This window comes from Taudactylus pleione, unplaced genomic scaffold (genome assembly GCF_031769625.1).
Source record: "Taudactylus pleione unplaced genomic scaffold, aTauple2 ptg000889l, whole genome shotgun sequence".
NCBI classification, from domain to species: Eukaryota; Metazoa; Chordata; class Amphibia; order Anura; family Myobatrachidae; genus Taudactylus; species Taudactylus pleione.
The window spans coordinates 1,528,204-1,543,324 of NW_028285290.1; the positions used below are offsets into that span (position 1 = coordinate 1,528,204).

A 15,121-nucleotide genomic window follows, 5' to 3' on the forward strand; every position below is an offset into this window, starting at 1 on the left:
ATCTGTGCCCATACATTACAGATATTTTACAGTGATTTGCAGATCATTTTCAGGAAAGACAGATCTACCAATCATGAAAGGCCCATCATTTTACTGGTAACGGTCTGCAATTCTGCTGATTGTTACCATACACTAGGGGGTAAATTTACTAAGAATCGAGTTTGGTCGAGATGCCAATCTCATGAGAGTTTAGGCATGATTTTCAACTTGCAAATTTACTAAAGGCAAAGTCAGGTGAGTTAGAGGGAGATTTCTCTCTTCTCACTCGTAAAACTCGGGTGAGATAGCAAACTCGAATCTTATCACCATTGGGCAAACTCGTAAGCACTTTTCACCTAAAAGATATAGCTCACAAAATTACCAAGAATCGAGATGACAATCTCAGGTGAGATGCCTGCAAACTCTCTGCCAAATTGAAGTTTTAAACACTCACCTCCAGAGCTGCGAGTTTGGAAACATACACAAATCATTGTGATTTGTGTATGTTTCTGCCTGTAAATAGATTAAATAGGGTATATTTAGTAAAAAAAAAATTACATAGGGTCCCCCCCCAAAAGCCTAACTAGCCCTGGACTTGCCAGCCAGTCTTGGTACCTAAAATTATGGGGAACAAAACGAGTAGGGTTCCACCGTAATTTAGGTACCAGCACCAGGCTGCAGGGCCAGTCCTGGTTTTAATTATAGGGGGGAAAAAATTGCGTAGGCATCCCCCTATAATTAAAACCAGCACCGGACCCTTTCTAGCTGGGGGCTGAAGCGACAGCCAGGGGAGCCCTTTCATCAGACCCCCCAGCCGCAGCATCAGTCCTGACCGCTAGTTAGCCCAGGCCAGGGATCCCTGGGGAGTTGGGGACCCCCCAATAAAGGGGTCCCCCTCTCCAGGGCACCCCTGGCCTAGGCTGATAGCCTGTGGCTATCCCCGCCACCCCTGGGCAGTGGGTGATGGGTTGATAGTGTATGTAGTGTGTAAAAAATAGAAGTATCAACATTATCTTTACAGTCGAACTGCAGGTCCCAGCAAGCCTCCCCCACATGTTGGTACTTGGAGAACCACAAGTACTAGCATGTGGAACATTAAGGGCCCGCTGGTACCTGTAATTCACCTGTAATGAAATGTCTTAAAAAACATACACACACACAAACATACTTACCTACATTACCAGGAGTGGTCCCCTTGTCCAAAGTAGGCATCCAAGGTCAAAAAAACGGAAATCACGATCCACACAACAGATACCAACCAGGATGGTTGATATCTCCCAAATGAAACGCTCAGATGCGGCTTCTACCTTTATAGAGCTGTATCTGAGCATTCATTGGCTGAGAGTGAATGGTGGGAGACGCAGAATAAACTTTAGTAACCTGTGGCTACTAAAGCTTTAGGGGGGGACCCTATGTCATTTTTAAACATTTAACCTGTTTTTAACAGGTCTTAACACACAAGCAGCCAACACATATCTCTCTTATATGTGCAGGCTGCTAGCTCGGGAGATATTTGCAAGGGGAAACATTGCAATCTCGGGTAAGTTACTTAATATACACTTGCAACTGGGGGGAAATATCTCGATCTGATTCACCATCGGCCACCTCATTATCAGCTAAACTCACTTCTTAGTAAATTTGCGAGATGAAAAACGGGAAAATCACCCGAGATTCGGCTATGAAAATCGAGATTAAAAAAAATAAACTCGACCAGACTCGATTCTTAGTAAATTTACCCGCAGCAGTCTACAGCCCAGATTGGTCTGTGAAATCCAACATGTTGTACAACCTGATTCACCAACTCCAGTAACTTTTTTTTTTTAACCCCATACATTGCAGATTTATTTTAGACAACCATCTGCAAAACGCATTTGATTGCTGATGTATGGGATATATTTCAGAATTCAGATTGCAGTTTGTGAAACCTTAGATTAAGTCCAATTTGAGGCATTCAGCTCTGATTTTCCTACCTCTTCCATCTTTGTGACAATAGCTGACAGCAAAACACAGCAAGTGAAAGGTAGGAAAGGTGTTTAAAGTAAAAATTGTGGTGATATTTTACATTGCAATGTAAGCAGACACAACTTTAAAAAATATTAATAGCCTGGTATATTTCATCTCAGTTCTCATTCATTGCCAACAGTGCTTTTTAGTTCATTTCTTGATTTTAGGCCTTGCTTGTTTGTATAGGCATGGCAGCACTGTGTGGTATTGTTTTATTGGTTCCCCTTAGCCTGTGATAAATGACACCTTCCTTTACAGTATGTTTTTCTTTGGGATGATGGAGTGTTAAATGCAGTTGTTGCTGCAGGAATGTTTGACAAGCCCATCATCTGTCTCCTGAGAGACAGCTGCATCATGTTGTTTGACAGTTTCCTCCTTATCATCACCACTTAGTGCAACAACTTTTCAAGCAGTTTCTTAAATTAAGTGTAAATGTAATTTGATTTTAAGATACTATAACACCATAATCTGAAAACACAGAATGCTTTGCAATTTGCATTGTGCATGACTGACAAATTGAAATGATCTGTTTTCTAACTATTCTAACTACTTGGATGAAGGTGAGAATGCATCAAACCTACTTTTTTCTTCTTTTTGTATTTCATTAACACTCGCAAAAGCATTTCTTCTGTTTTGTATAATGTCATTAATATGATGTGAAACTGAATGTTAGTGTTGCTTTAAATTTTTAGCTTCAACCCGATGAGAAGTAGCGACTTACAAAAGCCTCCACTATGTAAATAAATAAATCCTTCTCAGGCCATAGGCTTACTACTTGTGACTTGTTCATATTCGTCTGACCATCTTTGAGTATGGGGCGAGAGTAAATGTTATGTTTATCCTCATCATCCCTTTTCATAGCAACATTCATCTGGGAGCACAAATTTATAATTATGTTCATCCTCCAACTGTGGCAAATAATTCCTAGCACTTATTGTCATTGTAATTTCACGTCTCAAGGTAAAAAATAAACAGTTTATCAGGGCGCCCTCAGCATCCCTCTGATTGGTGTTTGTATATTAATATTAATAAGAAGGAAGGATTTGTAATTGTATAAGTTTATTAGGAAAAAAATATGTATGACAAGTATCAATTCCCCAAAAAGACTTTTGCGGGAAATCCCCCCAAAACAACCTGCTGCTATCCCTCTGTTTTCTTTCTGAAAAGCAGTCCCCCTAAGTTTCTATTGAGGCTGCTATATTATGAAATGCACCAAGCTCTGAAAAGGGGAGGATAAGGTTTAGCGATATACTCACAATCGGAAGCATCGCTGGATCCACTGGACCCACCGTACCAGGTGAGTCACCCCTAGACCACTTGGGATGTTTTGTTGACATTTCATCAATGTCGACATGATGAATGTGGTCAATATCGACAAGAGTATAGAGCCCACATAAGGCAAAAAAACTTTTCTGGAGGGGTGACGTCTCACCAGAATTCAGGGGAAGGGGGTGGAGCCTGCGCCCAAAAATAGAGTCTAGGCTAGCGTGAGCTCTAAATCCACCCCTAAATTTTGTTAAATGATTTATTTTATGTCCAATTGTTTATTTTTCATATGCTTTAATATCAGAGTACATTGAGATATTAAACCATAAATTTCAATAATAAGTGGAAATGATGATAATATGCCAATGTGTGTACCAAACTGAAAATCTTTAAAGCTTTTCAACATTGCATGTGTCCCAGCACTTCAAAGTCTCATGTGGAGACACAAAATTGTCCACAATGTATAGTATTTATATAAAAGATACATTTTATCAGGGAGAGTTTTTTACAGTTCGGAATCAGAGAGTTTATTGCAAATTGATAGCATTGTTTGCTTTAATGTAATACCAGTCTTAATGTATTGCAACTTTGCTGTCCCATTCAAAACATTCTTACATTATCCCTTTTAATAAAGTTACCAACACCTTTAGGGAGTTACTTATTTTCTACCCTCCATATTTATGTGTTAACTTATTGGGCGGGGACTACTGTACTTGCACTATAAGCCATAGGGGCAGTGCCAGATTAAGGTCCACATGGGCCTGGAGCTGAAATTTAGGAAGGGCCTATTGTGTGTCACCGCAGGAGATATAATCAGCGCTAACTAACTCCCAACACTTCCCCGTACTATAGCACTGAACTACCTCCCATCACTCCTTACCATCACAATATCACTGCACTTCATCTCCACATGGAATCGTTATGATTTACCGCCAGCTGCATGGCTGGTGGTTCTAATCCTGATAGCGGCAGCCTGGCAGGGATGAAAATCCTGATCACTCACTAAGGTAAGTATCGCTAACCTAACCCCCCCACCCCCTAACCCTCTCTTAGGGGTGCCTAACCCTAACCCTCCCTTAGGGGTGCCTAACCATCCCCCCCAAGTGCCTAAACCTAACCCCCCCTTCCCCGCAGCCTAACCCTAAGTCTCCCGGGGAGACTACAAGTAAGCTGTAAACAAAGAATGTGATTGGGATCCTGCTGTACCACTGTTGGCCCAGTGAGGGTATTTAGCTTGGTAGTTTTGTTTGTATGCAAAAATTTTAATCTTGCACCTGCCGCTTCCTATCTCATTCAAATATTGCGCATTTGCCATTGTTTCAGACATCCAAAAATCAAACATGCTCTCTATATATATTTACAATCACAAATGAGCACTCTCCTTTAATAGTGAAAAATCTTCTTTTACTCTTCAATCGTTACCACCCAAACATGAAGTATTCACAGTGAATATTAACAGCCAGAATGCCTTATTCAATTCAACTTCATAGTTTACCAGTTGACATTTCCTATGACCATTCTCAAGACAGTCAGAACAGCATAAACAAGATGAAGTGTACTTGTTTGGCATTAATGCTGTTAATATGCATTGTGGATACTTCATGTTTGGGTGGTAACGATACAAGATTAAGGGGCTTACGTAGCAAGCTGTTTGACATATAAAAATATTTTAAGTATTGCTCCTATTTCACAGAAATCTCCGCAAAGTACTAATTAGCGCTGCAGAACGCAGTCCCCATTATTATCAATGGGGACTATGATCTGACCCCTATGTACTAAACTCCAAAAAGTTAATCTTTGCTGAGTTTGGCCACAGTAGTTTACACCATCTTCAGATAAAGTGAAAACTACTGTAAGCCTATGGGGGCTCCAGGTGCAGGAGAGAGATCTTTCGATCTCTCCCATGAAGCCCCCAGCCAGTTCCGGAAGCTGTGCGCATGTGCAGCGTCAGCCTCCCCCGAGGAAGTCTTTCACCTCTGTGAAAGACTTCTCCTAAATGCCAGGGTTCCCCGTAGTACATAGCCTAGCATTCCCGCTAGGCTGTTTTAGCGGGGCGCGGCGCCCTTCCCTCCTTCTGGAGGGCAAAAAACACCTTGCCATCTTCACCCGCGGGTCGCAGTGTCCCGCAGGTGGAGAAATGTGTAGTGACCCGGTCACCGGCGCAGAAGAGACGCCGGCACCTATTCTCCCTGTCTGCAGTGCTTGGGGTCTGCCCAGTGTATCCGTAAGTGCCGGGCACACCCCCAAGAGTGATGAAACGGGGACGTGTCTTATAGACACGCCCCCTTTTCAATGTCCACTCCCCCTTTTTAGGCGCACGCACAAAGGTGCAGTCTCTGGCTCCGATGCCCTGCCTGCCGCTGGAGCTAGAGTGAACACTACATAGCCAGGATATTTTTATTCAAAATGAAAATATCCCCTGCGAGTTAGTTACATAATAATCGCGGCTGGTCCACGATTATTAGTACATAGACCCCTAAACGAAGATTTTTCATTATTAAAGGAGTGTGCTCCTTTGTGATTGTATAAAGATTTGGATACATGGTGGATTTGTGACTCCCAAACTCTTGAAGCACCACAGAGTGTTGCAGTATAATTATATGTGAGTTCTGACTACTTCAAGTCAGGGCCGAAACTAGGGTTTTTGTCACCCGTGGCAAGACAGGAATTTGGCGCCCCTACGTAATTCCCCATGCAGCAGTGCCCCTATAGTAATGTCCCCTTCAGCAGTGCACCTATAGTAATGCCCCCTGAGGTAATGCCCCTCTAGTAGTGCCCATATAGTAATGCCCCTGTAGTAATGCCCCCATAATAATGCCCCTGTAGTGCCCATAATGTAATGCCCCTGTAGTACCCATATGGTAATGCCCATATAGTAATGTAGTAATGTCCCCTAGTAATGTCCCTGTAGTGCCCACTAGTAATGCCCCTGTAGTGCCCATATAGTAATGCCCCCTAGTAATGCCCCTGTAGTGCCCATATAGTAATGCCCCCTAGTAATGCCCCTGTAGTGCCCATATGGTAATACCCCCTAGTAATGCCCCTGTAGTGCCGCCTCCAAAAAAAACCAAAAAACAATACTTATCTTAAACCCCGCTCCTGTGTCCGCCGCCGCCCGGTCCTCCTGGCTGCTCCTCGGAACTATGGGAAAGACATCATGACGTCTCTCCTATAGTGCCCAGGCCGTGGGGAGAGCCGGAAGCTGGAGTTCAGGGGAGAGCTCCAGCCTCCGGCTACCGCGGCGCTGCAGGGAAGGAGCCGGGCACCCGCTGGTAATAACATCTCAGCGGGCGTCTGGCTTAGAGCCTCCCTGCGGCGCCAAGCTGGAGAACACTGGCGCTGGGGGAAGCGGCACACCCACACCTCCAGCCCCCCTAGTTACGGCCCTGTTCAAGTATATATATATGCACACACACAGTGTATAAATATATATATATATATATACACAGTATTATATATATATATATATATATATAGATACACACACAGTATATATATATATATATATATATATATACACATATACACACAGGGCCTGATTCAGACCCGATCGCAAGCGCTGTGCACTCGCAACTGGGTCGATGGTAGGCCAGTGCGCATGCGCACGACGGAGCCGGCTCCGTCGTGCGCATGCGCGAGACCCGGATAGCGACGGGCACTCCGTCGCTCCGGGTCTCGTACCAAAGGGGGTGTGCTGTCGATGTTGAGTGACAGCACGCCCCCTTTGGTGGGCGGGCCGGAGGCGTGGCTGCCCAGATGGAGGCGTTCCCATGGGAACACCTACCGTCTGGGGCCGGCCCCACAGACATCACAAGTGATCTCAGTGGGAGAGCTTTTGGCTCTGTTAGAGCCGAAAGCTCTCTGGGGCTTGCGGCAACGAGACCCTACCACAAGGGTCTCGTCGCAAGCCCGATGGTCTTGACCATCGCGACCATCATCATGGCCGCTCGCTATAGCTGTGGGTGGTCACCCACAGCTATGCGAGCGGCCAGGAGGCCGTTCTAAAAAAATATATAAATATATATATTACAAATTTGTATAAGCATACTCAAAATATATATTTAACCCAGCCTGCCCTGCATCATGTACAATTTGTACTAATATAAAGCAGCAGCCTGGCCAGCAGTACTTACAAGTACCTTACCTCAGGACTGCTGCTGCCAGGCCGCCTTCACGGAGCTGCAGTGCTGAGCCTGCCTGTGCTAGAGGAGGAGGACAAAGTCGGGCCGGCCGTCAGATTACTTCAGGGTGCGGTGGTGGCGGGCGCCGGGCGGCACTTATGTGACATTACACGGAGTGATGTCACATGATGCGAAGGGGACCATGCCGCTGGGTCACTGTGTATTAGCAGCGCTGGGAGAACTGGTAAAGCCCTCCATTTCCCGCCATAATATTTATGCTTTTGAACCACCGGCCGGGTTTGCGTGGCCGGGGGGCGGGGCCTCGAACGACCACTGGCAGGCTACTATAGAAGGAAAAAAAATCCTGACTACAGCAGCACACACAGCTGCTTCTGTGGGCCTATTCTGATGGTGGGCCTGGAGCTGTAGCTCCATCAGCCCCATTATTAATCTGGCCCTGCATAGGGGTAAACTCGAGCTGGCCCCTGGTGGACCCCCCTTTCACTGGAAGGAGAAGGCTTGGGCTGAGGCACTGCCAAGCAGAGAAATAGTCATCTACGAAAAGTCAATAGTTAAGAATCTTGTGACCACTATCACCCATTATGAGAGTCTAACATAGATGAGCTGGCGTGACGTGTGTCTTAATCCAACCACTCTTGTTGTGCCTCTGGATTCATACAGATGTGCCCAGCTAGTTTATTGCTCCATACAGCCATGTAGCGCGCCATGCATCTCACGCCACACAGTAGCCTTGAGTCGCACCACACAGAATGTTTCTTAATGAAACGTAGCTTAGCACTGGAAAAAAGTAATATCGTGTAATACATCTTTTTGTCCACCAGGTGTCACTTTTCCTAAACTACACAGCACATGCATCAGAGGGCCTGATTCAGAGCCGCTCGTAAGCGGCTGCTCATTCGCTCCGAGCGATGTTCGCACATCTGCGCATGCATATGGGTCGTAATGCGCATGCGCCAACCAGTCAGTGCGGTCGGAAATCATGTGTTCGCAAAATAGCGAGTGCCTGCTAATTTGAGTGACAGGATGAGGCATTTGTGGGTGGTAACAGGGGAAGGTGCTTGAAAACGGGGAGTGGAGATCTGAACGCAGGTGTGCCAAACGGTCAAAACGGGCGTTTTAAGGGTGTGCATAATTAACAAAGCAGCGTCATCGGCCACGTCACTTGGTTGGCTCTTAGCCTGAACTGTTCGCATGATTGCGGTAGGAAAATCCTACCACAAGCACTGCGAGCAGTTCAGACGCCTTTCGATGTACTCGATTAATCTAATAAATAGCAGAGATGACGTATGATGCGAATGGCCAGGGGGTGTTTTTACAAAATAGCGAGCGCATATTTCGTTTGCTCGCTCAGACATAGAGGCGTCAACAGACCGCAAAGAGCGAGCGCTCTATTTAAATATCCGGCCCCTTTTTCTGAACGAGCGAGTGCAAATAGCGTCTGGCTCTGAATCAGGCCCAGAGTTCCAATTGCATTTTCTGTATCACCGCCCGATGATTGACTGACAGAAGCTGTGATTCGGTACACTATAGCATAGCATTTTGGACATGGAATCAGGACTGTAGAAGAATGTGTAATAAAGTATTAAATAATAACAGTACAGTATGTGTGTGAGTCCTGTACTGTTAAAAAAAATGCATCTGAATCACACAGCGATGCCAATTGATAGCACAAGCAGCTTTTGCTGATTAAAATGATATGCAGCATGCCTATATTCTGTGAGCCAGTTCAGGTGTATCTGCACGTGAAACGCTACGTTACACTAACAGCGACTGTAACACTTTAACGTAGTGATTTGCTTGCAGATACACCCGTAGTGGCTCACAGAACATAGGCATGCTGCATATCATTTTAATCAGCAGAAGCTGCTTGTACTAATAAGATGCAACTTAGGGTAAAAAGATGCATAAAAGACACTTGGCACAACCGAGACACACAGCACTCCTGTGACCTTAGACTCAAAACATTTCTCTCGACATCCCACCACTTAGCATATCTGCTATACAGTAGACATTGTATTGTACACATAACAGGGGGCAAGTTTTTCATAAAGAGAGATCATGTCAGGTTCAATACTTTTAAAATATACTACTTTGCACTTCCCTTCTCCCTTCCTCTCTGTGTATGGCCACCCAAGTTCCTTCACCACCTCCCCCACTATCACACAATTACTATTCAACTCCATTTAGCTTCTCCACCACCCCCACCATCATTCGTTTCTATTCAATGCTGCCGCATGCTGAGCCCGCTATTGACATTGTACACATTGCCTGCTTTGATTTGCACACTTTGTCTGCTTTAATTTGCACACTTCACATCACGTACATGACCGGTGGAGCTCTCAACATGGTTAGAGTGTGTGGGCTAGTGGTTAAGGTGTACCTTGCACTTTGGAGGTCTGGGGTTTGAATCATGGAAGGGAAGGTTTTTATTTTTCTACTACTAAATTAAAAATAAATCACTTGATGGTGTGTGTGAATTCTGTTAATTATACAAATACATATACAGGAGGGTCCTCATACATCCAGCCTCCTTGCACGTTAAACAGGCCATCTAGTTGCTCCATGCCATGGCGTGACTCGGTAGCGCGAGCGTGTTTTATGCAACTTTTTACCTTCAAATGCATCTGAGTCATACAGCGGATCGAATTGATAGCACAAGCAGCTTCTGCTGACTAAAATTATATGCAGCATGCCTATGTTCTGTGAGCCAATGTGGGTGTATCTGCATGTGAAACGTTACATTACACTAATAGCAACTGTAACATTTTAATGTAGTGATTTGCTTGCAGATCCACCCGTACTGGCTGCATATCATTTTAATCAGCAGAAGCTGCTTGTGCTAATAAGACACATTTTAGGTAAAAAGATGCATAAAAGACGCTCCGCGCTGCCAAGTCATACAGCACTCCTGCACTATGTGTGGAGCAACTTGTAGCGCATGGAGGATAGATGTATGTGGACTCATCTCTATTACTGGGCTGTAAAGTCCCTGTCCCTGAAAGTGACCCTACAGTAGATGCATATTACTGTACAGAGTCCCAATAAAGCAGTCGTACAGTATCTTTCATTGACCAGAAGACACACACTAAGCATTACATAATGACAGAGCAACTGAAGTTCAGTTATTTTAAAGAACTCTACTGAACTGAAAGCATTTCTCTCAACATCCCACCGCAGTACAAATTTTATCAGAGGAGCACTCGCCACCTAGAGGTTAAGCAGTGTATTACATGCCATGGCTTATCTTTTGTTGTAGAATACCACGGAACGCCACAGTACAGCCATCACGTAACGTTCCATGGCGCGACACAGGAGGCCTGAATGGCGCACTATGAGCAACAAACTAGCTGTGCACATCTGTATATCACCCATCACAGTGCCACCTACCAGATATGTCTCTGACTTAGATAAATGCACGTGACCAAATTGGGTATAGATCCAGATGCATTTGTTCGGGTTGAATAGCCAGACCTCCTTGTGTATGGACTCTTTTAATGTTGCAGATAAGCTATTTATTTTAAAAAGAAACAAATAGGAAAACAACACAGAGTTTATAATAATTTAGTTTGAGATATAAATGCAAAAATGTGAGATTCCTTTTTATGACTAACGTAATGTATTTATTCAATTTAATATACACTAAATTCATAATGAATGTCATACATTTGCAGATTTCTTTGTCTCAGGTTTACAGAAACATGCAATCCTGGAAGTCTATAAATGAACATACGGATTAGTATGTTGAGATACTGGTATGGATGATTGGTGGAATATCTAGATAAGTAGATATGTCATGTGAGATTGGATTGTAATATTACTGTATGTTCTTTGGCCTACAGCTATCAACCATTATAGAAATGTTGGAAGGTGCCTTCTATGGATTAGATCTTCTGAAGCTGCATACTGTTACTACAAAAATTGTTGGCCGGGTTGAGAAGCTTGAAGAGGTAAGGCTCTGCTGGTTAATAGCTACACATTATTTAATTGTGTGTACTTGAAAACATTGTCTGATTAACTGCATTCCTTATCATAATTTAAACTTTTTTTGCAAAACTTTGCATAACTTTGCTTATTTTTTAAGACTACAAACTTGTTATGTTATAAATGTATAATATACTGGGAGCTGTAAGTACATGTGGTACATCTTTTCCTAATGAGAACATGTGCCATCGTCAGGGCCAGCCCAAGCCCAATTTTTTAGGTAAGCAAATTTTTTTTGGGGTGCCCCTAGGGGGACTGTTGTTCGCGCCGAATGCACGCAAAACGAAAAACATTATGGGGGGACGTGGTCTCATGGGAAAAGCCGTACACATACCTAAAGCATGCTATGTATACAATTATGTAACTACATACAGTCAGGTCCATAAATATTGGGACATTGACAGAATTTTCATATTTTGGCCTCTATTCACCACCACAATGGCTTTGAAATGAAACAAACAAGATGTGCTTTGACTGCAGACTTTCAGATTTAATTTGAGGGTAATTACATCCAAATCAGGTGAACGGTGTAGGAATTACAATGGTTTCTATATGTGCCTCCCACTTTTTAAGGGGCCATAAGTAATGGGACAAACTAAACAATCCTAAATCTAACTTTCACTTTTTAATACTTTGTTGCAAATCCTTTGCAGGCAATTACAGCCTGAAGTCTGGAATGCATAGACATCACCAGACGCTGGGTTTCATCCCTGGTGATGCTCTGCCAGGCCTCTACTGCAAATGTCTTCAGATCCTGCTTGTTCTTGGGGCATTTTCCCTTCAGTTTTTTCTTCATCAAGTGAAATGCATGCTCAGTTGGATTCAGGTCAGGGAACTGACTTGGCCATTGCATAACATTCCACTTTTTAGTCTTAAAAAACTCTTTGGTTGCTTTTGCAGTATGCTTCGGGTCATTGACCATCTGCACTGTGAAGCACCGTCCAATGAGTTCTGAAGCAATTGACTGAATATGAGCATATAATATTGCCCAAAACACTTCAGAATTCATTCTGCTGCTTTTGTCAGCAGTCACATCATCAATAAATACAAGGGAACCAGTTCCATTGGCAGCCATACATGCCCACGCCGTGACACTACCATGCTTCACTGATGAGGTGGTATGTTTTGGATCAAGAGCAATTCCTTTCCTTCTCCATACTCTACTTTTCCCATCAGTGTGGTACAAGTTGATCTTTGTCCATAGGATGTTGATCCAGAACTGTAATGGCTTTTTTAGATGTTGTTTGGCAAACTCTAATCTGGTCTTTCTGTTTTTGTGGCTCACCAATGGTTTACATCTTGTGGTGAACCCTCTATATTCACTTTTGTGAAGTCTTCTCTTGATTGTTGACTTTGACACATATAAACCTTCCTCGTGGAGAGTGTTCTTGATTTGGCCAACTGTTGTGAAGGGGTTTTTCTTCACCAGGGAAATAATTATTCTGTCATCCACCACAGTTGTTTTCCATGGTTTTCCGAGTCTTTTGGTGTTGCTGAGCTCTCCGGTGCGTTCTTTCTTTTTAAGAATGTTCCAAACAGTTGATTTGGCCACACCTAATGTTTTTGCTATATCTCTGATGGGTTTGTTTTGATTTTTCAGCCTAATGATGGCTTGCTTCACTGACAGTGACAGCTCTTTGGATCTCATATTGAGAGTCGACAGCAACTGATTCCAAATGCAAATGTCACACCTAGAATCAAGTCCAGACCTTTTACCTGCTTAATTGATAATGAAATAACGAGGGAATAGCCCACACCTGTCCATGAAATAGCTTTTGAGTTGATAGTCCCATTACTTTTGGCCCCTTAAAAAGTGGGAGGCACATATTTAAACTGTTGTAATTCCTACACCGTTTACCCGATTTGGATGTAATTACCCGCAAATTAAATCTGAAAGTCTGCAGTTAAAGCACATCTTGTTTGTTTAATTTCAAAGCCATTGTGGTGGTGAATAGAGGCCAAAATATGAAAATTCTGTCAATGTCCCAATATTTATGGACCTGACTGTATCTACACAAACGTATAAATAATTACTGTGTAATATGTATATGTGTGCAGTAAGCAGTGGCGTAACTACGGTATTTGGAGCCCAGGGCAAATTTGAAAAGGGAGCCCACCCCCACCCCCCCAACAACCCAAGATGAAAATGGGCATGGTCACTTAAAAATGGGACGTGTCTACATGACACACCCCTTTATTTTCATGCTGAACATTCCTATCCATATGCACCTTAACCCCAATAGTACCCATTATACAGTACCCCCAGTATGCAGTTGTGGTCCCTCTTATGCAGGCCCATAGCAGTGCCCCTTATACAGTATCCCCAGTAGTGGTCCCCCTTATACAGCCCCCAATTAGTTCCCCTTACTCAGTACCCCCAGTAGTGGCCCCCCCAAATGCAGTGCCCCACGTAGTGTTCCCCCTTATGCAGTGTCCCCAATAGCAGTCCCCACAATGCAGTGCACCCAGTAGCGGTATCCCCTTATGCAGTGCCCTTTATATGGTGCCCCCAGTAGCAGTCCCCCCTCTATGCAGTGCCATTTATATAGTGCCCCCAGCAGTAGTCCCCCCCATGCAGTTTTCCCAGTAGTGTTCCCCTTATGCAGGCACCCTGTAGTGATCCCCCCTATCCAGTGCCCCCTGTAGTGGCCCTTCCTATTATTGCCCCCAGTAGTGGTCCCACGAGTGCAGTGCCTCTAGTAGTAGGCCCCTTTTATAATGCCCCCAGTGGTAGTTCCCCCCCAAGTAGTAGTCCCCAGTAGAGTAGCCCCCCCCAGTAGAGGTCCTCCCAATGGCGCCCCCAGTAGTAGCCACCCCTCCCCCAGTAGAGGTCCCCCCAGTAGTAGCCACCCCCCTCCCCCGTTGTGCAGATAGGTTAAAATATATATATATATATATATATATATATATAAAAATATACTTACCTGAATCTCTGCTCCTGCTCCTGCTGCTGGTCATGCTCGCGACGCCGCTCCCACCCGGGCAGTATCTATGAGTGCAGAGGACCTGAGGCCTACTGGGGCACTTTCTACCCTCACATTTGTAAAGTGGCAAATAGTTTGAAGACTCTCCCTTGTTCTCAGCCTGATCTCTCACAGACAGGGAGAGATAGGATTACACTGCAGGGAGCCAACAGGCAGCTGCTAAACTGTCATCTGCCCCGGCGGCTCCTGTTACGTGCTGGGACTACTGAAAGTGGATGCCCCCCAGCTTGGGTACACCCTGCACCCACTGTTATTACATGCCTCCCCCCCACATCCCTGTTTTTTCTGCTGCAGAAGCAGCACTTACCTGAGCCTCTGCTGCTTTCTCTGCTCATGCGACACATAGCTTACAGGAAAGGGCTGCAGCCTGCATCTACACTGGGATGGCTGCCCCAGCTGCTCCTCTTCACATCTCTAAGGTGTGCGACGTGATGTCATGTGTGCTCATAGTCATAATCAGGAAGAAGCAGGAGGAAGCGAGCAGGCTCTGGGGAAGAACTAGATCCCCTTCAGTTTCTGTACGAGCATGCCCATCGGGACCTGCCGCAGCGCCCTCTTCAGTCTGGTGCTCTACGCGGCTGTGTACCCGGCGTATAGGTCGGGCCAGCCCTGCCCATCGTCCACAGAGAGCTGCATTGATGTGAGAAATTCTTAAAATGGAAAACTCCACATAGTTAGCCCAGGTTTAACATAGGTTCACCTAGATCAGTGGTTCTCAAACTCGATCCTTAGTACCCCACACAATTCGCATTTGCAGGTCACCCA

At 44.6% G+C, this 15,121-nt stretch overlaps 1 protein-coding gene across 1 annotated transcript in view; it reads left to right on the plus strand.

The window, feature by feature from the left end:
• OLFML2B (olfactomedin like 2B) overlaps positions 1–15,121 on the plus strand; it is a 208,348-nt gene that overhangs the window by 100,823 nt on the left and 92,404 nt on the right. The window contains exon 3 of the mRNA XM_088459049.1: positions 11,231–11,338. Within this exon, the coding sequence (XP_088315175.1) occupies positions 11,231–11,338 (108 nt within the window). The remainder of the gene's footprint in view (positions 1–11,230; positions 11,339–15,121) is intronic.